This window comes from Hypanus sabinus, chromosome 4, assembly GCF_030144855.1.
Source record: "Hypanus sabinus isolate sHypSab1 chromosome 4, sHypSab1.hap1, whole genome shotgun sequence".
NCBI classification, from domain to species: Eukaryota; Metazoa; Chordata; class Chondrichthyes; order Myliobatiformes; family Dasyatidae; genus Hypanus; species Hypanus sabinus.
The window spans coordinates 151,594,439-151,620,376 of NC_082709.1; the positions used below are offsets into that span (position 1 = coordinate 151,594,439).

Here is a 25,938-nt window from a genome sequence, read left to right on the forward strand (position 1 = left end):
TTATTATTTCAGTGGACCTGTCCTCAGCCTAGCACATAAGTGCAATTATGAAGAAAGCATGGCAGTGCTTCTGCTTCCTTAGCATCTTGCAGATATTCAGCATGACATTGAAAGTTTTGATGCTTCTATAGATGTGTAGTGGAGAGTATATTGACTGAATGCAAGATAGCCTGGTATCAAAACCAGTGCCCTAGAATAGAAGTATCCTATAAAAATAGTGAATACAGGCCAGTCTGTCACTGGTAAGGTCTCCTCCACCATTGAGCACGTATACGTGAAATGCTGTTGCAGAAAAGCAGCATCCCGTCATCAGGGACCCCCACAAGCCATGACACGCTCTCTTCTCCCGGCTGCCATAATGAAGAAGGTACAAGAGCCTCAGGACTTACATCACCAGGTTCTGGAACATTTATTACCCCTCAGCCATCAGGCTCTTATGGGCGAAATGTCCTTATTCTGCTCCTATGTCTCTTGGTCTTATGGTTATGGGGAGTGGGCTGATGAGGAGGGACAAACAGGGATCAGCCATGATTGATTGGCAGAGCAAACTCACTGTACCAAATGGCCTCATTCTGTTCCTATGTCTTTTGGTCTTCGGTCTCTTAAACCAAAAGGATAACTTTGCTCAACTTCACTTGCCCTATCAATGAAATATTCTCACAACCAAGGACTCTTCATCTCATGTTCTTGATACTTATGGCTTAATTATCATTATTATTGTTATTTTTTTTGTATTTGCATAGTTGTTGTCTTCTGCAAGTTAGGCAGACTTTTATTGATTCTGTTATAGTTATTTTTCTATAAATTTATTAGGTGTGCCCACAATAAAAATAAATCTCAGGGTTGTACATGGTGATATACATGTACTTGGATATTAATTTACTTTGAACTTTGAATAAAAGCTCATTGTTGCATTCCTACATACTGGCACTCTCTAATGTAGGAAAAGCAGCATTTGATGGTTGTATGAAGTGCAGTGAGTGTATTTTTTTATGCGTTCTGGAAATAAAGGATATTTTACTTTATTGTACTTGTGTCTTGTATAGATCCCAGCAAATTTATTTCTGCCATAAGTCATTAGTGAATGAATGATGAAATGTTGGAATCCCTACCACCAAGGGAAAAATATTTTGACCATCTGCCCCATCTATGCCATATGTTGATGATTTACCCGATTCAGCAGCAGCCTTACAGGAGTTTTCCTCAGTGCCATGTCAAGCTACTGGGAAGACATGGTAGCTGACGGATCAACAAATTAACAAGATTGAAGGGAATTTGTTATCTCAATACTAATTGAGCTGTTTCTTTATTGTAGAAGACGAAACATTTTCGGCAGACTACACTGGTGCTTAACTGTCAGCTGGTCCATGCCATGCCTGGTGGACGGCGGGGCCCAAGTCGGCAGCAGCTGAGCCGCTCAGCATTGCCATCTCTGCAGACCATTGTGGGTGGGAGCTGTGGGAATGGCACCGGGATGAGGAACAGGTATGCATTGTTATGCTTTTTGGTCAACAGTTGTAGATTTTTTAGGAATTGGAAATCATTAATCTATTGAAATTTCACTAATGTCTTAAAATTTAATGTATTTTGCTGAATAATATCTTAGTACAGTGGTGCACTGTGGTATCACAGTTGATGTATGGTTACCATGGATCATAAATTCTGTATATTATTAAATACTCTGACTCTTTACCAAAATGGTAATATATACAGAAAATAAACTGATGGAGGAACTCAGTGAGTTGAGCAGCCACTGTGAGGGGAGAGGAATTGTCAACATTTTGGGTCAAGACCCACATCTGCACTCTAATACAGTTACTTCTCTAAGACTAAGTTGTAGCAAGCTTGGGTATGATACCTCCAGACATGTTGTTCTTGATTTTTATCACTCAATCAAGGAAATGCTGGATATCAGAATTGCAAAATTTGCACCTTAGATAGAACATGTGTCAAATAGAGTTTTCATATACAGGTGGTCCCCAAGTTATGAACGTCCGACTTACGGACAACTCGTATTTACAAACCAAAGAAGGAGAACGCTGTCCGTCATTTTAGGTCATTGTCATTGACACTATGTTAAGTGTAACTTTGTATTTGGCTTAAAAATTTTTCTTAGCAAGATTCACCCTGACCCCGCCACCCCCCCCCCCCCCATTCCGGTTGGCTGGTGGTGCAGTGAGATCAGCGCCGGGCTCGAGAACAGAGGTTCCCGAGCTCAATCCAGTGACAGACCGCTCCTGTGCCGGGTTGATGTCGATCCAGTGACCCCCGTACCATCTGTGCCGGGTTGATGTCGACCTCATTTAAAAAAAACACTGCCACCTCCATTTTAAATTCCCACGTGAAATATTGAGGAGGATCAAATACCCAAATCCAGCACAGCCCCCACTTGTCCCATTTAACCTGTCTCAGTGTGGTGGAGTTTAGGACCCGGGGAATTCAGGGCAGTGGTCCTTAGGAGATGGCGGAGGTTGGGACTCACCACCTGCAGTGTTTCCGTTCTGTTGATGTGAAGCAATCGCGATTGAAAATAAAGTGGAAATAAAGCATTTGGAAAGAGGCGAAATGCCATCAGTCATTGGGAAAGCGTTAGGCTACAGTCGGTCAACAATCGGAACAATTTTAAAGAATAAAGTGAGAATAATGGAGCATGTGAAAGGCCCTGCCCTGATGAAAGCTACAATTATTACTAATCAACGCAGTGGTTTAATTATTGGAATACATACGTTTCTTAAGTGTTTTATATGCATAGAAAGGGAAAATATATACTAAGACAAACGTTTGACTAACTGACGCTAAATAATACCGGATGTACTTGTTGCGACTTATGTACAAATCCAACTTAAAGACGGATTCAGGAACAGAACTTGTTTGTAACCAGGGGACTGCCTATAGCTAAGTGATCAGTGTATTAGGGGTGTATTCCTGGATGGAATAATAGAAGTGTGAACCCTCAAACTACTTGTGAATTAATGGATCCAGAAGTTAAGTGCTGTCTACTGTTTTGGAGTATATTACATTTATGATTATTAATATACTTTTCAGTGTACTCTACAATGATATGATGTGTACCGAGAGATAAATATCAGCCAAATCATCACTCCTATGAAATAGTGCCAAGGATCTTTTTGTTAACTACTAAATGACTGGCTAGTTAGTGTTCTTTGTTTAATATTGCAATCAATTGTTGGCTGCTCCGATATCTATTTCATTGCTGAACAGTCAATATAAATGTTTATGTTAAACCCACAACCTGCAATACAACTTATGCAAAAAAACGGCAAAAAACACCAAATAAAAGAGGAACTCAGCAGGTCAGGCAGTATCTATAGAAATGAACGGTTAATGTTTCGGTTCAAGACCCTTCTTCAGGAAATGTCACACAGGAAATAGTGTCAAGAATAATGATCAAGGAGAAGTACCGAGGCTGCGACCTTGCTCAGCTCTGGCGAGTAGTGTGAAACTGTAAAGGCAAGAATTAATTGCCCTTTTTTATGCTAATTCAGGAAAAGGAAACATGATACAGAACTATTTACTTTCTTGGTGCATTGTATGGTATGACCTAGTTTGGTTATATATTTTTTTGTCAGTGCATTTGAAGTTGTTACAATAATGCTCATGGTGTGGCTAAGGTTATGATTTAGAAGGAAATCATACAAGGAATATTTGATGACACTGGGTCTGTACTGGAATTTAGGATCAGCCATGATTGAATGGCAGAGCAGACTCCATGGGCCAGATGGCCTAACTCTGCTCCTATGCCTTAAGGTCTTGTGGGAATGCTTGTTCCACTGTTGCACAAGTGCATTTCAATGATTTTACCTGCTATTATTTTAACTTCATTAAAGTTCATTCCAGATGTGGCTGATGGTGGAAATCTTTCCCTTCTCTTCTGTGTTCTTTTGTGAAGGGGTGATGTTCCTATATAAAATATTTTTTCACAATTATGACTATTTATTTTCCCTGGCCATAATGTGAGTTGTCACTGCATGCCACATTTTTAGTACTTGGTAAAGTGCCCAGCTCTCAAAGTACGTTGAAAGAAGATTGGCAAGGAAAAGTGTAAGAGAGGATTAAAAGAAAAACGTGCAAGACTTGACAACTTTGTACCAATTCTACCTTTAGACCACTAGGCAGTGGTTAACCGTTGTGTCATTAAGTTAATACAGAACATTACCTAGTTAATAATTGATACAGACATTTATTAACCCATAGGTTTACCTACTTGGTTTGCTGTTCAATATTTCAGGCAATGTGTTTCATGATTGTTGTAGCTAAATATTGGCAAGGCTAAGGCTATTCTTTTTCAGCCCCTGTTTGAACTGCTCACCTCATTTTAGCATTTTACTGGCTGTTCACCTTATCCAATAATGACTTTAGTATACTGAAGTGGTCTTGAATGTTCATGTTTGAGTGATATAGAGCTAGAAGGCGCAGCAGGTTATAGAAGTGGAATAGAAATAAATACAAGTTATGTATTAAACTAAATCAAATGGACTTCAATATGAGGAAATGTAATGAAATCAACACAAATTACACTGCAGATGCTGTGGTCAAAGCAACACGTAGAAACAAGCTGGATGAACTCGGGCAGCATCCGTTGAAATGAGCAGTCAATGTTTCGGGCCAAGACCCTTCATCAGGGCTGAAGAAGGAGGGGAGAGGGTGGAATGTGCCAGGTGAAAAACCAATCAGAGGAGAAAGATCAAGGATTGGGGGAGGAGAAGCAAGGAGGGGATAGGCAGGAGAGGTGAAGAAGGAATGTAAGGGGAAAGCACTATGGGTACTAGTAGAAGGCAGAATCATGAGAGAGGTGATAGGCAACTAGAAGAGGAGATGGAGTGAAAGTGGGATGGGGGAAGGGTGAAGGAGGGAATTACCGGAAGTTGGAGAATTCGTTGTTCATACCAAGGGACTGGAGACTACCCAGACGGTATATGAGGTGTTGCTCCTCCATCCTGAGTTTGGCCTCATCGTGGCAGTAGAGGAGGCCATGTATGGACATATCCGAATGGGAATGTGAAGCAGAGTTGAAGTGGGTGGCAACCGGGAGATCCTGTCTGTTGTGGCGGACGGAGTGGAGGTACTCGACGAAGCGGTCCCCCAATCTGCGTCGGGTCTCACTGATGTAGAGGAGGCCGCACTGGGATGCAATCGATTACCCCAACAGACTCACAAGTGAAGTGTTTCAACTAATTTGAATTTGAGAAATACTGATCCACTTAATTGTGAAATGTTAAGTATTTTAAGGCTAAACGAAGGGTGAAATGATGATGTGCTGCCTGCCTTTACGTCTTTGTTCCATGCTGATAAAGTGCTGTGAATGAGCAGAAGTTGGGTATCTTGAGTACACAAAAGAACCAAAAAGACTGATGGAATGATGGCTGTCCTTTAGAAGTTTAGAATTAAAAAGTGAGAGGGTGTTTCAATTGTACAGAGCATCTGCCAGATGCTACTTAAAATGTTATAGGTAATTTATTTCAAAGTTGTATTGAAATTGTTGCAAACATAATGGTGCCACAGATTCTACAGAGATTGAAATTCCTTTCAGTTTAGAACTCTGAAATGTGATTAGATCGAGTTCTTCAAAATAAAGGGATTTTATATGATTACACTGTAAAGTGTGCAGTGAGAGCTACAATGAGAGCACATAATCTAAATTTGTTAAAGGGTGGTGACAGTGTATATCTTCTGTCTCAAATGCTAGTGAATGCAAGACAGCAGTAGACTGAGGTTGATAGATTTTTGTTAGGTAAGTATATCAGGCATATGAAACTAAGCCTGTTAAATAGAGTTGAGTTTATATTACTGTATGTTATTGCATTCTAGTACCAACAATTCCTCCTGCCCATACATTTGACCCAACCTGTCATTCATATCATAACTTTTGCTGTACCCTGTAACCTGTGTTTTTGTTAACCCTAAACCTTGATCCTGTTTCAAGGACTTTTCATCTGATGTTTTTGATATTTATTGCGTATTTATTTTTTTCTTTGTATTTGCACACTTTGTTGTCTTTTGCACATTGGTTGTCTGTCTTTCTGTCCCTTTTGAGTGCAGTCCTTCGTTGCTTCTATTATGTTTCTTGGATTTACTGTGTACGCCCACAAGTAAATGAATCTCAGCGTTGTATATGGTGACGTATATGTACTTTGAATTGTGTTACAAGTCCACTGATAGCTCGTGTGTTAGCGTGTTTAGTGTAAAGCTCTTCATGTTTCTTACAATTTTACTGGCTTTAGCCCACTGGCTCAGTGATTAAATTCTCATTCGTCTTTGCACAAACTCTTGGCTCCTCTAATACTTAACAACAATTCTTGGTTCTTTCATTTCACCATCATCATTCTTGATTTCTATCCAGTTCCTCGTGGTTTTCTAGGTCTGTGGAAGTAAATGTGTCTTCAAACTTGACGCGCTTACGTAAATCGGAATAATTAACTCCTTTCAATATAGTAAATGTCTGTGAATTTGATATCTGTCGCCTTGTCTATTGTATCCTTCCTGACTGGCAACTTTGTACCTTCCTCTGAACAGCACAGGAATATGCCCTTCTGCCCACAATGTCTGTGCTCTCTGCAATGCCAAATCATGTGATCCATATTCCTCCATTCCCTACATGATCATGTGTCATGTCTATATATTCTTAACACCAGGATCAAGTCCACTTCCATTACCACCCTTGGCAGTACATCCCAGGACCCTACCACATTTGTAAATATCTATTTCAAACAAACAAACTTGCCCTGTACATCTCCCTTAAGCAGTCCCCTTTCACCATAAAATTATGCGCTGTAGTGTTGGGCATTTCCTTTCTGGAAAGGAGATGCCGATTGTGTGGCCTTTCATTTTATAAACTTCTTTGAGGTCTCTGAAAGATCACTTAACACTCCAAAGAAAAGAATCAAAGTCTGTTCAATTTCTCCTTGTGGTTAGCACCCTCTAATCTCTTCAGGATCCTCTGTATCTTCTCCAAAGCCTCCATAACTTTCTGTAATCGTGAGATCAGAATTGAATGCAGTATTCCAAATGCAGCCTGATTATTGCTACAATATGATATTTAATATTGCTGCATTATGATTTCCTGGCTCTTGTATTCACGACCCCAACCAGTGAAAGTGTTGTGCCTTATGCCTTGTTTAACATCCTTTCTACATGCATTGCCACTTTACTGTGGTCTGGGCAATGAAACTATGGCCTTGGATTCCTCTGTACATCAGTGCTTTTAAGCGTCCTGTCACTTACTGTGTATGTTTCCCTTATATTTGACCAACCAAAATGCCACACTTCACATTTGACTGGATTAAACTCCATCTGCTATTTCTCCTCGCATTTATGCAACTGATCTCCATCCTATTGCATCCATTGATAACCTTGATCCTACTTTTATAGAACACACAGATTTACGCTTCCATTTGAGAATGATACACGTATCATACTTGCTATCCATGTTGCTTTGAATACCTAGTAATTTTACAATGTATTTTGAGCAGATTAATATCCAGATTGTATGAGAATGGGAATGAACTACAAAATTAAAGATCTCTTCTGAATGTTTATGGTCTACTTTGTGAGAAAAACATTTAAACAGAATTAAATATTTTCTCTCATTTAGATATTTTATCAAAAGAGAAGGATAAAAGAGAAATGATAAATTTAATACTTCAGAAACAGTTGATTATTGTTTATTTTAAGATTGTTTCCAGATTGGGTAGTATATAAACTAGCAGACTGAAAGAAATAACCACACAGAGTGATGTTGAATTAATCATAGAGAACAATTTAATTTATTTCTAATTTTAAAAGTGAGAAGAAATGCATTGAAGTGTTAACTAGAGAAAAGCATAAGAAACAGGTGTAAGTGTTAATCCTTTAAGTCTGATTGTTGATATTATCTTGGCCCCATTCCATTCCCATTCCCTTTGACACCCATGTCCCATTGGCTATTTGTCCTTATATTTGATCCTGCTTCCACACCTCCATCTTAAATGTGTAATCCCTCGTCACATGGATGCGTATTTGTAAGCTGCCAGGTCCAGTCTGTTTTTGCGTGCCACAGAAGATGATTAAGGTGCCCTTAGTATGAAGATGGGATGTTATCTCCACATGGTCTGAGCTGTGATGTGTTTTATCTTGGGGGATGTCATTAACAGTGAAGATGGTTATTAGGATTTACAGGGGAATCTTGATCATCTGAGTACAGTGGCAAGCAAAAGTTTGGGCACCCCAGTTGAAATCTGTTACTGTGAATAGCTAAGCGAGTAAAAGATGACCTGATTTCCAAAAGGCATAAAGTTAAAGATGACACACTTCTTTAATATTTTATGCAAGATTACTTTTTTATTTCCTTCTTTTACCGTTTCAAAATAACAATAAAGGAAAAGGGTCCGAAACAAAAGTTTGGGCACCCTGCGTGATCAGTACTTAGTAATACCCCCTTTGGCAAGTATCACAACTTGTAAATGCTTTCTGTAGCCAGCTAAGAGTCTTTCAGTTCTTGTTTGAGGGATTTTCGCCCATTCTTCCTTGCAAAAGGCTTCTAGTTATTTGAGATTCTTGAGCCGTCTTACATACACTGCTCTTTTGAGGTCTATCCACAGATTTTCAATGATGTTTAGGTCGGGGGACTGTGAGGGCCATAGCAAAACCTTCAGCTTGCGCCTCTTGAAGTAGTCCATTGTGGATTTTGAGGTGAGTTTAGGATCGTTATCCTGTTGTAGAAGCCATCCCCTTTACATCTTTAGCTTTTTTACAGACAGTGTGATGTTTGCTTCCAGAATTTGCTCGTATATTATTGAATTCATTCTTCCCTCTACCAATGAAATGTTGCCTGTGCCACTGTCTGCAACACAAGCCCAAAGCATGACTGATCCACCCCCATGCTTAACAGTTGGAGAGGTGTTCTTTTCTTGAAATTCTGCACCCTTTTTTCTCCAAACAAACTTTTGCTCATTGCAGCCAAGGAGTTCTATTTTAACTTAATCAGTCGACAGGACTTATTTCCAAAATGCATCAGGCTTGTTTAGACGTCCCTTCTGACGGTTTTGAAGTTTTCTCAGTCTTCCAGACCTCAGCTAGACCTCCACTATTCTTGTTAAAGGCCTTTTCTTAATTACATTACAAACTGAGAAAACAGTTACCTGAAAACACTTTGCTATCTTCTCCTGCTTTGTGGGCATCATTTATTTTAATTTTCAGAGTGCTAGGCAGCTGTTTAGAGGGGCCCATGGTTGCTGATTGTTGGGACAGGGTTTGAGGAATCAGGGTATTTATAAAGCTTTGAAATTTGCATCACCTGGTCTTTCCTAACGATGACTGTGAACAAGCCTTAGCCCTAACAAACTAATTAAGGTCTGAGACCTTGGCAAAAGTTATCTGAGAGCCTCAAATCTTTTGTGATGCCCAAACTTTTGCATGGTGCTTCTTTCCTTTTTTTTACTCTAAAATTGTACAAAACAAAAATAATACACTAATCTTGCTTAAAATGTTGAAAAGAATGTTTCATCTTTAACTTTGACTTTTGGATATCAGTTCATCATCTACTCACTTAACTATTCACAGTAACAGAAATTTTGACCAGGGGTGTCCAAACTTTTGCATGCCTCTGAAAGTGGGCTGAGAATGGCAAATCAGGTAAGTGTGAGGCATAGCATTTTGGGAAAACAAATGTGTAGGGCATTCACAGTGAGCATTAGGGCCTGGCAAGTGTTGTAGAATAAATGGATCAAGGACTACAACGGTATGGTTGCCTGAAATTGGCTGGTAGGCTGGGTGGTGAAGGCATGCATTGAGAATAGAAATTGGTTGTTATGTTGTATTTGTACATGATGTTGTTGAGGCTGTATTTGGAACACTGTGGTCAGTTTTGGTTAGCCCGCTATAGCAAAGATGCCATTAAGCTGGAAAAAGTGTGGAGAAGATTTTCAAGAAGGTTTCCAGGACTTGAGGGATTGAGTTATGTAGCAAGGTTAACAGATTAAGTCTTCTGTCACTGGAGAGTAGGAGAATTGGGGTCATCTTATAGACATGTATAAAATTAAGAGGGGTAACAACAATAGGATGAGTCTTTTTCCCAGGAAGTGAAAATCATAGAGCATTGGTTTCAGGTGAGAGGAGAGAGATTACTAGAAAGTGAGGGGCAAAGAGTGGTCAGTATATGAATGAACTTCCAGAGGAAGTAATTGAGGCAGTTACATTAACAACATTTAAAAGTACTTGACAGTTGCATGGATAGGAAAGTTTTAGACAGGTGTTCACAACCTGGCGCCATGGACCCCTTGCTTAATAACATTGGTCCATGGCATAAAAAAGTTTGTGAACTCCTGGCTTAGAGGGATATGGGCCAAATGTGGGCAGGTAGGAATTTGGTTGGCCTGGACTAGTTAGGCTGAAGGCTATGCTTCTATGACAAGTGCATTTGCCATAAGTAAATAGCTAAGTAATTTTATTTTTGCTATTGATTTACTTACTGCTTATCTTAACCAAATCTGTCAGTTCAGTGCTACCAAGAGAGTTTTGGTGGTGAACATTGAAATCCCCATAATATACGATAGAGTATGTTGCTATTTTTTCTGCTTTCAAGTTTGGTTCAATTGGATTCACTATCAGAGAGGAAATTGTAGGTAGTAATCAAGAGGCAGTTTCTTTGCCCGTATTTGACCTGATGCTGTGAGACTTCGTCAAGTCAATACTGAAAGTGGCCAAGGGCTACTTTCTGTTGCTTGTTTGGTACCATGTAGTCTCTTCTGGATGTGCATTGTTGGTGGGACAAATGAATCCAGGAATTTTCATGATTTTTTTTTCTGTTAAGGATTATTCTGTCAGTATAACTGTTGGGGTTTGCTGAATTAGTCTGGTACAGCTTTCTGAATTTAGACATCAACCCCAAGATGTTTGTGAGTTCAATGTCTTTGCCATAGCAGATTTCAATTTCCAGGTTAATGCCAGGTGGTTCATCTAGTTTTATTCTGTTTGCAAATAGCAGTAAGAGTACAGCTGAAGTGTGTACTTATGAGTCAATTATATGGGATGAGACTGAAGTCACATATAAACTAGATTGGGTATGGTTGGCAGATTTCTTCCTCTGAAGAGCAGCAGTGAACTCAAATGGGTGACATGACAATACAGTAGATTTTGTGATCATTGTTAGTGAGATTGTTTTTTCCAAATGCTAGATCTTTTACTGTGGTTGAACCATAGCTAGTATGGAGGGATTTGAACTTGGTGTCCCCGGTAATGTTCCCTCTACGACGTGCGCGTGTGCACATGCATGCATCTTTTGATACTAGTGCACAAAGGAATTTAGACTATGTACAAAAGTTTGTCACCCTCTACCTTGGTAGCATGTTAAATATATTTCATGATCATACACAATCACAATTCCTTTTCCAGTTTCTGATGTGGATGGTGTTGATAACATGGAGTTTGCGATGATTTGTCTGCTGACTTTAGAACTGGTGTACTTATACTGTTTTTATTGAAAAAATTATTCAGTGTGTACTTGTCACTGGGCAAAAATTTGCACAGCACAAAATGTTTGCGCACACTGGTCACTACAAATTGGAGGGAACATTGGTTCCTGCGTGATCATAATTCCACAACATTAATTCAAAATTCTTTAAGTGTTTCAATTGAGTTTTTACTATCTTGATTTCCACTTATTTTAAATGTGTGTCATTGTCTTTATTTTGTGAGAAGTGGGAAGAAACAAAACAAATGCAGAATTTTTTGTTACTTCCTGATTTGATGTGTTAGAATTTTAAACTGAGCTGGCTGAGCAGCCAGTAGTAACAGTAGACTAGCAATGGCTGATGATTCTACCACTGACTGAAAAATCTGGTCATCAATTGTATTCAGTCGAACTAGATTTTGGGGTATTTATCTTTTCTAAACTCAAAAATGCCAGTGGTGAATTCTGATTTTTATTGTAAACATGAGGTTATGCAGATGCTGGAAATCTTGAGCAATTTACAAAGTGCTGGAACAACTCAGTAGATCAAGTAGCATCTATGGATGGGAATATACAGTTGATGTTTCAGGCTGAAACCCTTCTTCAGGGTTGGAAAGTAAGGGGGCAGGATCCAGAATACGAAGATGGAGAGGGCAAGGAGTACAAGATGGCAGGTGATAAGTAAAACCAGGTGAGGCAGAAGCTGGATGTGGGGGGGGGGATAAAGGAAGAAGCAGGGAAGGGATAGGTTGTAAAAGGAAAGTGCTGCAGAGGAAGAATCTCGCTTAAGAGGACAATGGACCAGGGAAGAAAAGGGAGAAGGGGAACCAGAGGCCAAGTAAGGAGGAGAGATGATCCAAGGGTTTTGGGATCAAAGTTCTGTGCAGACAGGAGGCATGTGGGCCAGTGAACATGTAGGTACACAAGTCAGCTATACTGGTGTTCAAGGTCTAGGGTTCAGCTTCCCAACATCGATTCTGGAGTTCAGATTCCACATCCAGAGTCCTTGTTCATCATCATTGGCAAGTCTTGGGGTGGATATCGAAAGTCGATCAGAAGGCCAATGGCCGTAGCCCTGGATCTGCAGGTCCACTGGGAAAGTAGAAGGACCAATGTCTGTGAGTCCACTCTGACGTGTGTGTGTGTGCATGTGTGTGGCTCTGTCAGTGGGGAGGAACAAATACACAAACGAGCCACGTATAGATCAATCCTTACACCAAGGAGAGTAGGGGTGGGGGAAGGGTAAGAATAGTGTAGGATTCATTATTAGTATGTTATTGCATTATGCTCATTGAAATCTTTCTGTTCAAAGATCCATTTAAAACAATGCTCTTTATGTGCTTTTTTTAAGTAATCAATGGAACTAGTCTAGATTACTCTGATTATTTCCATGCACCTTCATTTCACAATGTGTATTTTTTTCAGGAATGGTGGTGCCATTGGTCTGTCTGCGCCACCTATTACTGCTTTGATTACCCCTGAACCTGTCCGTCACTGCCGTATTCCTGACCTGCCATCTGATGGATGCCTTGTCTTTGAGCTGCTTTTCTTCATCTACTTGTTGATGGCCCTTCTTGTTCAGTACATTAACATATACAAAACAGTCTGGTGGTTTCCATACCTTCACCCTGCTGCTTCTACCTCACTGGTGAGCATGTCTTTTAAAGAATTGCAAGAATTTCTGACTTGTCTCAAGTATTACTGTCAAATTCTAAAATGCAATGGCACTTGAAATAGTGGAATTATGTGATTCACTTGCCAATGAAAATCGAAGTGACATGCTAAAAATCTGAAGCAAAAACAAACAAAAATGCTTGAAGCACTTAGCAGGTCAAGAATATGAAACAGCAAGGTAGCATAGTGGGTAGTATAACACTTACAGCGCCAGTGACCCAAGTTCAATTCCGCCAAGGCCTGCAAGGCATTTGTACATTCTCCCCTTGACCATGTGGGTTTACATGGATAATATAACTGAATATGAACACTTGAAATTCTGATACCAGGGCAATAAAATCTTGTGTAATGCCTTAATATTGATTTTTTTTTGTTTGTTTTAATTATCGTGTAATTTTTCTTTCTGATAGAACTTTCATCTGATTGATTATCACTTGGCAGCATTTATTACAATAATGCTGGCCCGAAGATTGGTGTGGACCCTCATTTCAGAGGTGAGTGAAGTCTCCTAGAACATTTATCATGTCTTTCAGGCCATCTCGTGCCAGTAAAATGTGTGCATTGCCCATCTCAGTGCAAACAAGTACCTACACACAGTTCACCGTGTGATTACTCAATGAGCTGATTGTATAATCACTCATGAATCAGTGATTTCAAAATAGCCTGAAAATTCAATTCTGATCAAACTTGGCATGTATGGTTTATAACCAGTTTTTTTTATACTTCGGGTTACCAGCAGTTGCCTGGATGGTCACCGATTTAATTTGCTATGCTTCAGTGATCTAATTCTACCATTGCTAGTACGAAACCATTTATGATGAATAATGTATTAACTGATATTTCAGTATGCCAGCATAGAGAAGTTGCAAATGATGCTTTCTATCCCATGTTTACTCTTAATATTCTGCCATACTTAAAAATTAACTCATATCTGTATAGTTTTCAAGTTCCATAATGATAAAAAGTTAGTGAATGTTTGAGGATAGGATAGGTATGTGATTTTGCTCCAATCATTGGACTAACTTACAAAAATTGCAGTACCTGTGGACATGTTCCATTAGCAGGAAAATGCATGTCTAGAATATAAAACGATTAAGCTAGTTTCTGTTTTAAATGTATGTATGTAAGCATATTATTTGCATGTAAATCTGGTCCATCCTTTATATTTACAGTTGCAAGAAAAGTTTGAATATTCTCTGCAATTACTTAGTTTTCTGCATTAATTACTCATAAAATGTGGTCTGATCTTCAGCTATGTCACAATAGACAAACACAATCTGCCTTAACTAACAACACACAAACAATTGTACTTTTCATCTCTTTATTGAATACATTGTTTAATCATTCACAGTCCAGGCTGGAAAAAGAATGTGAACCTCCTTCAGCAGCAATAACCTCCACCAAGTATTTCCTGTAGCTACTGATTAGACTTGCACAATAATGAGGAGGAATTTTAGACTATTTCTCTATCTAAAAATGTGTACGGTACCTCAATTAGGTTTAGGTCTGGACTCCGACTTGGCCATTCCAAAACACAAATTTTCTTCTTTTAAAACCATTCTGTTGTTGATTTGCTATTGTGTTTCGGATCATTGTCTTGTTGCATTATCCAATTCTATTAAGCTTCAGGTGTCTGACCACTACCCTGATATTCTCCTGCAAAAAGTCTTGATACAATTTTGAATTCATTGTTCTGTCAGCGACTGCAAGCTGTCCAGGCCCTGAGATAGCAAAGCAGCCCCAAACCATGATGCTCTTTTCACCATGTTTCACAGTTGGGATGAGGTTTTGGTGTTGGTGTGCAGTGTCCTTTTAATTCTAAACATAGTGGTGTGCATTTCTGCCAGAAAGTTCAACTTCTGTCTCATCTGTCCTCAGAACCTTGTCCCAGAAGCATTGTGGAACATCCAGGTGTCTTTTGCAAACATGAAACGTTTACCAATGTTTTTTTTGGAGAGCAGTGATATCCTCCATGGTGTCCTTCCATGAACACCATCCTTGTTCAATGTTTTTCTTCTAGTGGACCCATGAACAGAGACTTCAGCAAGTTCTAGAGATTTCTGCAGATCTTTTGCTGTTATCCTTTTTCACCTCCTTCAGTATTGCACATTGTACCTCTTTGTGTGATCTTTGCAGGATGTCCACACCTAGGGAAAGTAGCAACCATACTGAACTTCCTCCATTTGTAAACAATTTATCTTACTGTAGTCTGATGAACACTCAGGTCTTTAGAAATGCTTTTATAGCCTTTTCCATCTTCACGCATCTCTACAATTCTTTTTCTAATGTCCACTGAAAGTTGTTTTGATCGAGGCATGGTGCATGTAAGCAGCTCTTTCTTGAGAAGAGCAGGCTCTGTCAGTAACCTGACTTTGTGTGCCTTTCTACAAGCCACACTTCCAATCTCATCTCATTGATTGGAACACCTGTCTCCAAATAGCTTTTGTAGAAGGCATTACCCCAGAGGTTCATACTCGTTTTTGATCTTGACTGTGATTGCTACATGGTGTACTCAGTATTGAAGGGAAGTAGTGTGTTTATAGTTTAAGCAAATTGTGTTTGTCAATTATTGTGACTTAAATGATGATCAGCCAACATTTTATGACTAATTAATACAGAAAACAAGGTAATTGAAAGGGTTCACAAACATTTTCCTGCAACTGTGTGTATGCGTATATATGTGTATATAGGTTTGGGCAACTAGATGCTGATACTTTTAATAAAGCTTAGCTCCATTCATTGCCTCATCTGTAACTGTACTTGCAGTATCCCCTATCCCACCTCAGTACTATACCGGTGTACTCCATTGTCATGTAGTGACGGACCGGTGCTCATCTGCACAGTTCATGTGGGTCTAGAGATAGACTTGAACTGACATCTCACTTGAAGGTACAAAAGATCAAACTGGGGCCACGCAATCTCTATACTCTTAATCCCAGTCCCTGAGTAGCTCCTGGATTTCTGCTGCTGGATCTTCAAAGTTGTAGGAATTAGAGCTGTACTAGTGACTCCTCTCAATTGTTAAAACCTGCATTGGGAGAAACTGATGTGATAAATGTTTAGAGATAAAAGAAGCAAGATTGCAGTGGTGATGAGAGCTATCTGGATGGTTCATCCTTTCTTTATACATACCATCAGGAATCTGTGATTCAAATTTTGAATCTTGTTAACCAATGCAATACTTTCTTACAGGCATCTCAAACCAGTGCAACTTCTGTGGTGCGGTACACTTTGGTGATAATGGCTCGTTTGGTACTTCTCACGATGTGTGGCTGGATTTTATGCTGGACACTTGTCAACCTTTTTAGAAATCATTCTGTGCTAAATCTCCTGTTCCTAGGATATCCGTGAGTGTTTCTTTATTCTGTATGTAAAATTCTTTACTGGTAACTAATGAGAGTAAGTGGATTTGTGATCTGTATATTTAAAAATTGGCTGATTTTCTAAAGCAACTTTTCTTTAAGAAATTTACAGTGAGTGGCTTACCTCTTTATGATCCTTTCTAAATTCATTATTCTAAAATTCAAGTCAATTGCCCAGCTTAACAAAAAACTAAAGTGGCAGTCAAAATGGAAAGATAAATTGTTGAGACATTTTTGAGGAAAGTAATGGTGACTTTATTGATAGAAGCAGAGAGCAGAACAGCAAGGAAGTTCCATAACTCTTTATAAGTCATGGTCTCAGCTGATAAAATGTACAAGATCAGTTGCAACTCTCTTCTATGTTATGATCTTGACATGTTTGGGAAAAATTGGGTGAATCTGTTTCATCTGGGTGATGATAGATAACAAAAGAATATTTACTAACTATCAAATGGATTAGAAAGGAAATTAGGTTTTTGTTGCATGAGATATCTGGGATCCCACTCAGTGATGGTGGAAGCAGTTTTAGAAGTGACATTTACATGCAACTTAGTTATATGTTCTAAAAGTTTTGCTGGGAAATGGGGAGAAATTCGAGTTATAGGTTATTACAGGTTGTGATCTTCACTGGGCTGTAAGATTCCACAATTGTAATAGAATTGTTGCTTTAGTTTTCCAGGATTTTTTCTTAAATCAGTTGTCGTGCAGGGTTTGATTGTAGCTTACATCAGCTTGCATGTTACCATAGATTTTAAACTTGTTAATTCCTTATGGCTTTTCTAATAGAGGCATGCTATGCCAATGCTTATCAATAAACCAGAATATTTTGTTTATTTAGCATTCAGATTGTTTACCCATGTCCTGGAATAAACAGAATTTGTGGTCTGCCAGTCTTAGTTTCATATTTACACTATTCCAATAAGCTTCAGATTTTAACCTGGTGAGCATTAAGCCTGTGTGTTTAACAAACATAAAACTGAAACATTTAGAATGGTGATACTTAGTTAAATTGAAATCCAGGAGATACTAATGACAGGAGTAGTAGGAATGTAAAAGTGACTTGGGGGTAGAGAAAGATTGTAAAGGTGGAGTATCAATATATACTTGTGGTCCTGTATGTATAGAATTGGAATTACTAAGAACTGGAGAGGTGTACAATTTTTTTAAAAAATTATTATTTTTTATGCCACATGTGCTTAGAACAATACAGCACCTTTACCCACAATATTTTGCAGAACTCATTCAATTAGTAACTAATACATAAGTAAATTATCCCTTCTGCCTACACAATATCTTTATCCCTCCATTTTCTGCACATTTGTTTGCCTATCCAAGAGTTTCTTAAACACTGCTATTGTACACTGCCACTACTGACAGTACATTCAAGACACCTAACACTCTTATAAGACCATAAGAAATAGGAGCAGAATTAGGCCATTTTGACCATCGAGTCTGTTCCACCATTTAATCATGGCTGATTCTTTTTGCCCCTCCTCAGCCCCACTCCCTGGCTTTCTCACTGTAACCTTTGATGCCATGTCCAATCAAGAATCTATCAATCTCCCCCTTAAATACACCCAACGACCTAGTCTCCACAGCTGCCAGTGGTAACAAATTCCACAGATTCACCACCCGCAAGCTTAAGAAAGTTCTCAGCATCACTGCATTAAATGGATGCTCCTCTATCTTGAGACTGTGCCCTCTTGTCCTAGACGCCCCTACCATGAGGAACATCTTTCCAAATCTACTCTGTCAAGGCCTTTCAACATTCAAAAGGTTTCAATGAGGTCTGCCCCCCACTTCATCATCCTAATTTCCAGTGAGCACAGAGCCAGAGCCATCAAACGTTCCTTATATGATAACCCTTTCATTCCCAGAATCATCCTTGTGTACCTCCTCTGAACTCTCTCCAATGCCAGCACGAGCCTCAATTTGTTCACAATACCCAAGGTGAGGCCTCACCAGTTCCTTATAAAGTCTCACCATCACATCCCTGCTCTTGCGTTCTAGCCCTATTGAAATGAATGCTAACATTGCATTTGCCTTCCTCACAACCGAATCTGCCTGCAGGTTAGCTTTTAGGGTGTTCTGCACAGACTCCCAAGTCCCTTTGCATCTCAGATTTTTGGATTTTCTCCCCATTTAGAAAATAGTCTGCACATTTATTTCTACCACCAAAGTGCATGACAGTTTATTTTCCTACATTGTATTTCATTTGCCACTTTCTTGCCCATTCTCCTAATTTAAGCCCTTCTGCAGCCTACCTGTTTCCTCAATACTACCTGCCCCTCCACCAATCTTTGTATCATCTGCAAACTTGGCAACAAAGCCATCTATTCCATCTTTGATATACAGTATAAAATGAAGCAAGCCCAACACCGACCCCTGCGGAACACCACTAGTCACTGGCAGCCAAACAGAAAAGGATCCCCTTATTCCCACTTGCTGCCTCCTACCAATCAGCGAACACTCTAACCATGCCAGTCACTTTCCTGTCATACCATGGGCTCTTAACTTGGTAAGCAGCCTCATGTGTGGCACAGGCCTTCTGAAAGTCCAAATATACAATATCCACCGTATCTCCTTTATCTATCCTACTTGTAATCTCCTCAAAGAATTACAACAGGTTCGTCAGGCAAGGCTTTTCCCTTAAGGAAGCCATGTTGACGTTATCCTGTGTCACCAGGTACTCCATAACCTCATTCTTAACAAATGACTTCAACAACTTCCCAACCACTGAGGTCAGGCTAACTGGTCTATAATTTTCATTCTGCTGCTTGTCTCCCTTCTTAAAGAGTGGAGTGACATTTGTAATTTTCCAGTCCTCTGGCACCATGCCTGAGTACAATAATTTTTGAAACATCATTACTAATATCTCCACAATCTCTACCGCTGCCTCTTTGAGAAGCCTAGTGTGCAGTTCATCTGGTCTAGGTGACTTGTGTACTCTTAGATATTGAACTCACTTCTCTTCCCTCACACTCTTCAACATCTGACACACACCTAATGTCTTCCACAGTGAAGACTGATGCAAAATACACATTTAGTTCATCTGCCATCTCCTTGCTCCCTGTTATTATTTCTCTGACCTCATTTTCTAGCAGTCCTATATCCATCTCATCTTTTATTTTTTACATACTTGAAGAAGCCTTTACTATCCACTTTTATATTGTTTACTAACTTGCTTTCATATTTCATCATTTCCCTCCTAATGATTCTTTTAGTTGCTCTCTGTAGGTTTTCAAAAGCTTCCCAATCCTTTATCTTCCCTCTAATTTTGTTGTATACTGCCTCTTTTGCTCTTACAATAGCATTGACTTCCCTTGTCAGCCATGATTATACTATTTTGCCATTTGAGTATTTCTTAGTTTTTGGAGTACATGTATTGTGCATCTTCCTCATTTTCTCATGTCATTGCTGCTCTGCTGTCATCCCTGTCAGCACCACTTTTCAATTTTCTTTGACCAACTCCTCTGAAATACTGCTATGTCAGATTTAACTTTCTTCCTACCATATTTCAAATTCAATTCAATCATATTGTGATCACTGCCTCCTAAGGATTCTTTTATCTTAAGCTTCCTCATCACTTCAGTTCATTACATAACACCCAATCCAGTATAGCTGAACCCCTAGTAGGCTCAAGGACGAACAGCTCTAAAAAGCCATTTTGTAGGCATTCAACAAACTAACTCTCTTGAGATCCATTAAGTGTGATTTTGGCACACTTTTTCCTATTTCCCGTTGTAATCTGTGGTCCACATGCCAGTTACTGTTGGGAGGCGTATATATAACAAGCAGTTTCGTAACTCAGCCAAAAGGATTCAATATCTTCAAGTCCTAGGTCACATCTTTCTACTAATTTGGTGCCATTCTTTACCAGCAGAGCCACGCCACCATCTCTGCCTACCTTCCTATCGCTCCGATAGGATATGTAATCTTGGACATTCAGCCACGATTTAGTAATGGCCGCAACATCATACATGACAACCTGTAATAGTGCAACAAGACCTTATTTCATATACTCTGTGTGTGGCGATGCGACACCTTGAGTACTATACTTGCTATCCTTTCTTGATTCTGCATCCCTAATGCATTCATACGCACCATGCTGGCTGCAATTTTCTCCTATCATCTGCATGCCCGTCCTGACAGTCTGACTGCATGCTATCTTTGCTTTTTTACCATCCATCCTCCGCTGAGTCACTTCACTCTGGTTCCCATCCCCCTGCCAAGTAAGTTTAAACCCTCCCCAACAGCTCTAACAAACCTGCTCACGACAATATTGGTCCCCCTGAGGTTCAGGTGCAACCCAACACTTTTGTACAGGTCATACCTCCCCCAGAAGAGATCCCAATGATCCAAGATCCCAAAGACCTGCCCCTTCACCAGCTTCTCAGCCACGCATTAATCTGCCAAATCATTCTGTTTCTAACCTCACTAGCTAAAGACCCAGAAAGCAATCCAGAAATTACTATCCTGGAGGTCCTGCTTCTCAATTTTCTGCCTAGCTCTCTAAATTCTCTTCTCAGGACTTCTTTGCTTTTCCTTCCAATGTTATTGGTACCAATATGTACCAAGACATCTGGCTGCTCACCTTCCCTCTCCAATTATACCACACATTTCCTCTAAACTTGCAGCCTCTTACCTTGAAATAAATGCCTTTAATATTAGGTATTTCAACCATGGGAGAAAGATAACTGTCTATCTATGCTTCTCATAACATCATAAACTCCTGCCATGTCTCCCCTCAGCTTCACCACTCCAAAGAAAACGATCTGTTTATTTAACCTCTTGAATAACACACACCTTCTAATTGAGGAAGAATCCTGGTAAATTTCTTGTAAATCCTCACCAAAGCCTCCATTTCCTTGTTGAGCAATAGATACAAGTATATTAGTAACTTGCCATTGGAGAGAAAACATTTTAGAGTCTGGAGTGAGACAAAAAATGGAAAGCTTTGATGCAACCTTGGAGAGATGATCAACTTAACCTTATGGAGTCATTTTTACTGATGCCTATTGTTACATTTGTCCAAGCCTACCACAGTATTAGGTTTGCCTTGCTTTGTAGACTTGCCTTTCTTCTGCTTTTCTCCATATGCTTAGGTGATTTATATCAGCTTCCTCCTTGATGAACTTCTTTCCTCTTTCCTCATGTTTGTTCTTATTGGGGTATAGATTCTCCAGAATTTCTTATTGGGTCCTAATGAATATTTTAAGGGATATTGTATCGTCACTCCCTCCCTGAAATTCCTCTCAGCCCTCTGTTTATGTTTTGTTGAGTCATTCATAGCTTCTCCATTTTTGAGTGACATCCAGTTATTTTGGTTGTTCTGAAATGGCTGTCATAAATTTTAATATCCATAATTGTTAATTAGTCCAGCAGCTTGTGTGCCCATGTTCTGCTCTGGGCTTTCGCATGCTACCTCTCCATATTTCATGGCAGTATTTTGCTTCTATTGGTGGGTCCTCAGGTAGCTGTAGAGGGTGGTCCGGGATGCATATATTTTGGAGCCCGGACTGTTAGGATGGATATCCTTAATGGAAAAAGCCTGTGCGTGACTTTGATTAGTGCAAGGAGGCTGATGCACGGGGTCAGAGTCCAGTGGCATGGAATGCAAGATGACTGGAGACCCTTCACTACTGCAGCTTTCCTCTGCCTTCACTGCTGTTGTGATGTGTCATCATCTTCCGCCAGCCAGTATGTCACAATATGGATATTTATTAAGTGTTTTAACTACAAAATTCATTCTTCTCATATGCTCACTGTTCATAAATAATTAACTTTTTATCCCACTGCGGGTACTAGAGTCTAAAATTAGACTCTTAATTCATGGTTTTAAGGTGAGAGGGAAAGGTTTTAAAGGGGGTGGTGTTTTATAGAATGAGCTGCCAGAGGAAGTGGCAGAAACAAACAGTAATGTTGAAAAAAAAAATCCTGGATAGAATTTGTCAATGTTATTCCTTGTTCTTGTCCTTTCTTCCTTCTCTATTTTAGATCTATTTATGTATTTGTTTGTTTAATTTTGTATATATTCATATAAAATATTCTCATATTTTAAAAAAGCAGCTTGAGTCTATCCTCTGACTTGCATTCATGTTCTCACTCATCGCTGGAGCATTACTCTGATTTCATTCCCTACTACCTTTAGTTTGGGCTCATCCTGTTGGCTTCCATTATTGTTGGCAACTTTTTTAATCCTTTGCTTTTAAATCTTTGTAGATCTACCAGCATCATCATTAACACCGTTAAAATGATATGTTTAACTGAATTCTCTCGTTTTGCTGATTTGTTCATTTCTTTTTTCAGATTTGGTGTTTACGTGCCACTGTGTTGTTTCCACCAAGAAAATCGGATTCAAGCATTACCAGCGGATTGTGGTTTTCTACTAAATGGCCAGCTAGAAACGGGTGTTATCAGGCCAAAGGACTTCTTCACGCTCCTCCGAGAGTCATTCAGAGAACAATTTAATAATCCAACTTCTATCCCTGCCCATACTTGCCCACTCTCCCCAGATCTTATTCGAAATGAGGTTGAATGTTTGAAAATAGATTTCAATAAAAGGATAAAAGAAGTCCTCTTCAATTCACTATTTAGTGCCTACTATGTAGCATTTTTGCCTCTTTGTTTTGTTAAGGTGAGTTCTGTCAGATTTTTCTATAGGTGTGATTTTTCTGTATTGGAAATAACTGATGAAGAACACAGAATGGATATTTTTACGTCATAAAAGGCAACATACTTCCTTCCATGACTGGAAGTCTGAGTAACAGGTACAATTTGTGTGGTACCATCTGTGGAGAAAGACCATAAGAAATGATGAAAACTCACTGGCCTGAAACATCCATTATTTTTCTCTCCATCTCTGATGCCTGATCTTTTGTGTATTCCCACTATTGTTAGTTTGCATTTGGATATGTCCACATATTGTATAATTTAGGGGGTGGTGAGGCTGAAATTAAACCTGCCTTGTGCCTAAAGCCTTCCTTTATTTCTATTTATTGCTTTTGCCGAACAGGCAATTGCAGAGCAGTTTACAAGCCCTCCATGTTTGGAAACTGTTGAAGTCACAATGGAGAGGTTAAAGTGGTTGTGGTTGCTTTTGCAGTTCAGTGAGAAAGTGCTGTTGTCAAATGATATCAGCTTTATGAGGAATATTTAAATTTGCAGAAGGTTGCAATGATACTAAGTTTAGTATAAAATTGTGTAATTAAATTTAAAAAAAATCAGGTTCTTCTTTAATGTAAATTAGCTAGATTCACTGTTTATCTTTCAAACTCCCAAGTTCTGTACCATGGGATTAGGCCAAAATTGCAAATGGTCTTCAATTTTTCTGGAATTTTTTGTTTCCCTTCTTTTCAAGTTGAGTAGTGGATCAGATACCAAAGGGGTCTATTGTTTCATCCATGTCCTTTCTTTCAGCAAATATTGACCTCCTGATTGTCCATGAAAAACAGCTACATCTAATCTTCTGATTCATGTTAATCATTGCAATCCCTAACTCTTTCTATCTGATCATTGTATTTCCAGTTCTATCACATTGACAGTGATGAAATGCTTTGAGAGGTTGGTCATGACTAGACTGAACTCCTGCCTCAGCAAGGACTTGAACCTATTGCAGTTTGCCTATCGCCACAATAGGTCAATGGCAGACGCAATCTCGATGGCTCTCCACACGGCTTTAGACCACCTGGACAACACAAACACCTACGTCATGATGCTGTTCATCCACTATAGCTCAGGATTTAATACCATCATTCCCACAATCCTGATTGAGAAGTTGCAGGACCTCGGCCTCTGTACCTCCCTCTGCAATTGGATTCTCAGCTTCTTAACCTGAAGACCACAATCTGTGCAGATTAGTGATAACATATCCTCCTCGCTGATGATCAACACTGGCACACCTCAGGGGTGTGTGCTTAGCCCACTGCTCTGCTCTCTGTATACACATGACTGACTAGGCATAGCTCCAATACCATCTATGAATTTGCTGATGATACAATCATTGTTGGTAGAATATCAGGTGACAAGAGGACGTACAGGAGTGAGATATGCCAACTTGTGGAAGTGTGCCGCAGCAACAACCTGGCACTCAACATCAGTAAGACGAAAGAGCTGATTGTGGACTTAAGGGAGGGTAAGACGAAGGAACACATAGAGGGGTCAGAAGTGGAGGGAGTGACCAACTTCAGGTTCCTGGATGTTAAGATCTCTGAGGATCTAACCTGGTCCCAACATATCGATGTAGTTATGAAATTTGTTGATGTGTGGTAGCAGTACTTCGCAATACATAATAAAAACTATATAGTAAGATGTATATATTGTATACAAATTAAATAAGTAGTGCAAAAAGACAGGAAAAAGCAATACTGAGACAGTGTTCATAGGTTCATTGTCCATTCAGAATTCAAATGCTGGAGGGGAAGAAGCTGTTGCTGAAATGTTGAGTGTGTGTCTTCAGGCTCCTGTACAACATCGTTGATAGCAATGAGAAGAGGGCATGTCCTGGGTGATGGGGTCATTAATGATGGATGCTGCCTTTTTGAGGCATCATCTTCTGAAGGTGTCCTGGTGCTGGGGATGCTAGTGCCCGTGATGGAGCTGGCAGAGCTTACAGCTTTTTCCAATCCTTAGCAGAATGCTCTCCACTGTGCACTTGTATAAATATGCTACTATCTTTGGTAACATATCAATTGTCCTCAAACTCCCTATGAAATATAGTCATAGGTGTGCCTCATTTGTAGTTGCATCAATATGTTGGGGCCCAGAATTGATCCTCAGAGATGTTGGCTTTCAGGAACGTGTAAGTGCCCTTTCCACTTCTGATCCCTCGATAAGGACTGGTGTGTTTCCTTGACTTCCCCTTCCTGAAGTCCACAATTAATTCCTTGGTCATACTGAATGTTGAGTACAAGGTTGGTGCTGTGATGCCACTCAACCAGCTGATCTATCTCACTCCTGTATGCCTCCTTGCCATCAACTGAAATTCTGCCAACTATAGTTGTGTCGTCGGTAAATTTATAGATGGCATTTGAGCTGTGCCTAACACAGTCATGGGTGTAGAGAGAGTAGAGCAGTGGGCGAAGTACACACCCTTAAGGTGCGTCAGTGTTGATCGTCAGCGAGGTGGAGATGTTATTTTCGATCGCACAGGTTGTGGTCATCCAGTGAGGAAGTCAAGGATCCAGTTGCAGAGGAAGTTACAGGGCCCAGGTTTTGGAGTTGGCCAATTAGAACTGAGGGTAAGATTGCATTAGACAATAAGCTGCAATCAATAAACAGCAGCCTGATGTAGATAGAGGTTTCCCCCACTATCCGAAAGTAGAGCGTTCCTATGAAACCTTTCTTAAGCCGAAATGGCGTAAAGCGAAGAAGCAATTACCATTAATTTATATGGGAAAAATGTTTGAGCATTCCCAGACTCAAAAAACAACCTACCAAATCATACCAAATGGCTCA

General features: G+C 39.6%; 1 protein-coding gene across 4 annotated transcripts in view; it reads left to right on the forward strand.

Annotated features, from left to right (window-relative positions):
- Positions 1-25,938, forward strand: part of tmem39a (transmembrane protein 39A) — a 50,345-nt gene that overhangs the window by 19,162 nt on the left and 5,245 nt on the right. For all 4 annotated transcript variants that reach the window (XM_059968410.1, XM_059968411.1, XM_059968413.1 and 1 more), the window contains 5 exons: positions 1,316-1,485; positions 12,872-13,094; positions 13,531-13,614; positions 16,313-16,467; positions 22,792-23,119. In XM_059968410.1, coding sequence (XP_059824393.1) covers positions 1,373-1,485; positions 12,872-13,094; positions 13,531-13,614; positions 16,313-16,467; positions 22,792-23,119 — 903 coding nt within the window. In that variant the 5' untranslated portion in view covers positions 1,316-1,372. The remainder of the gene's footprint in view (positions 1-1,315; positions 1,486-12,871; positions 13,095-13,530; positions 13,615-16,312; positions 16,468-22,791; positions 23,120-25,938) is intronic.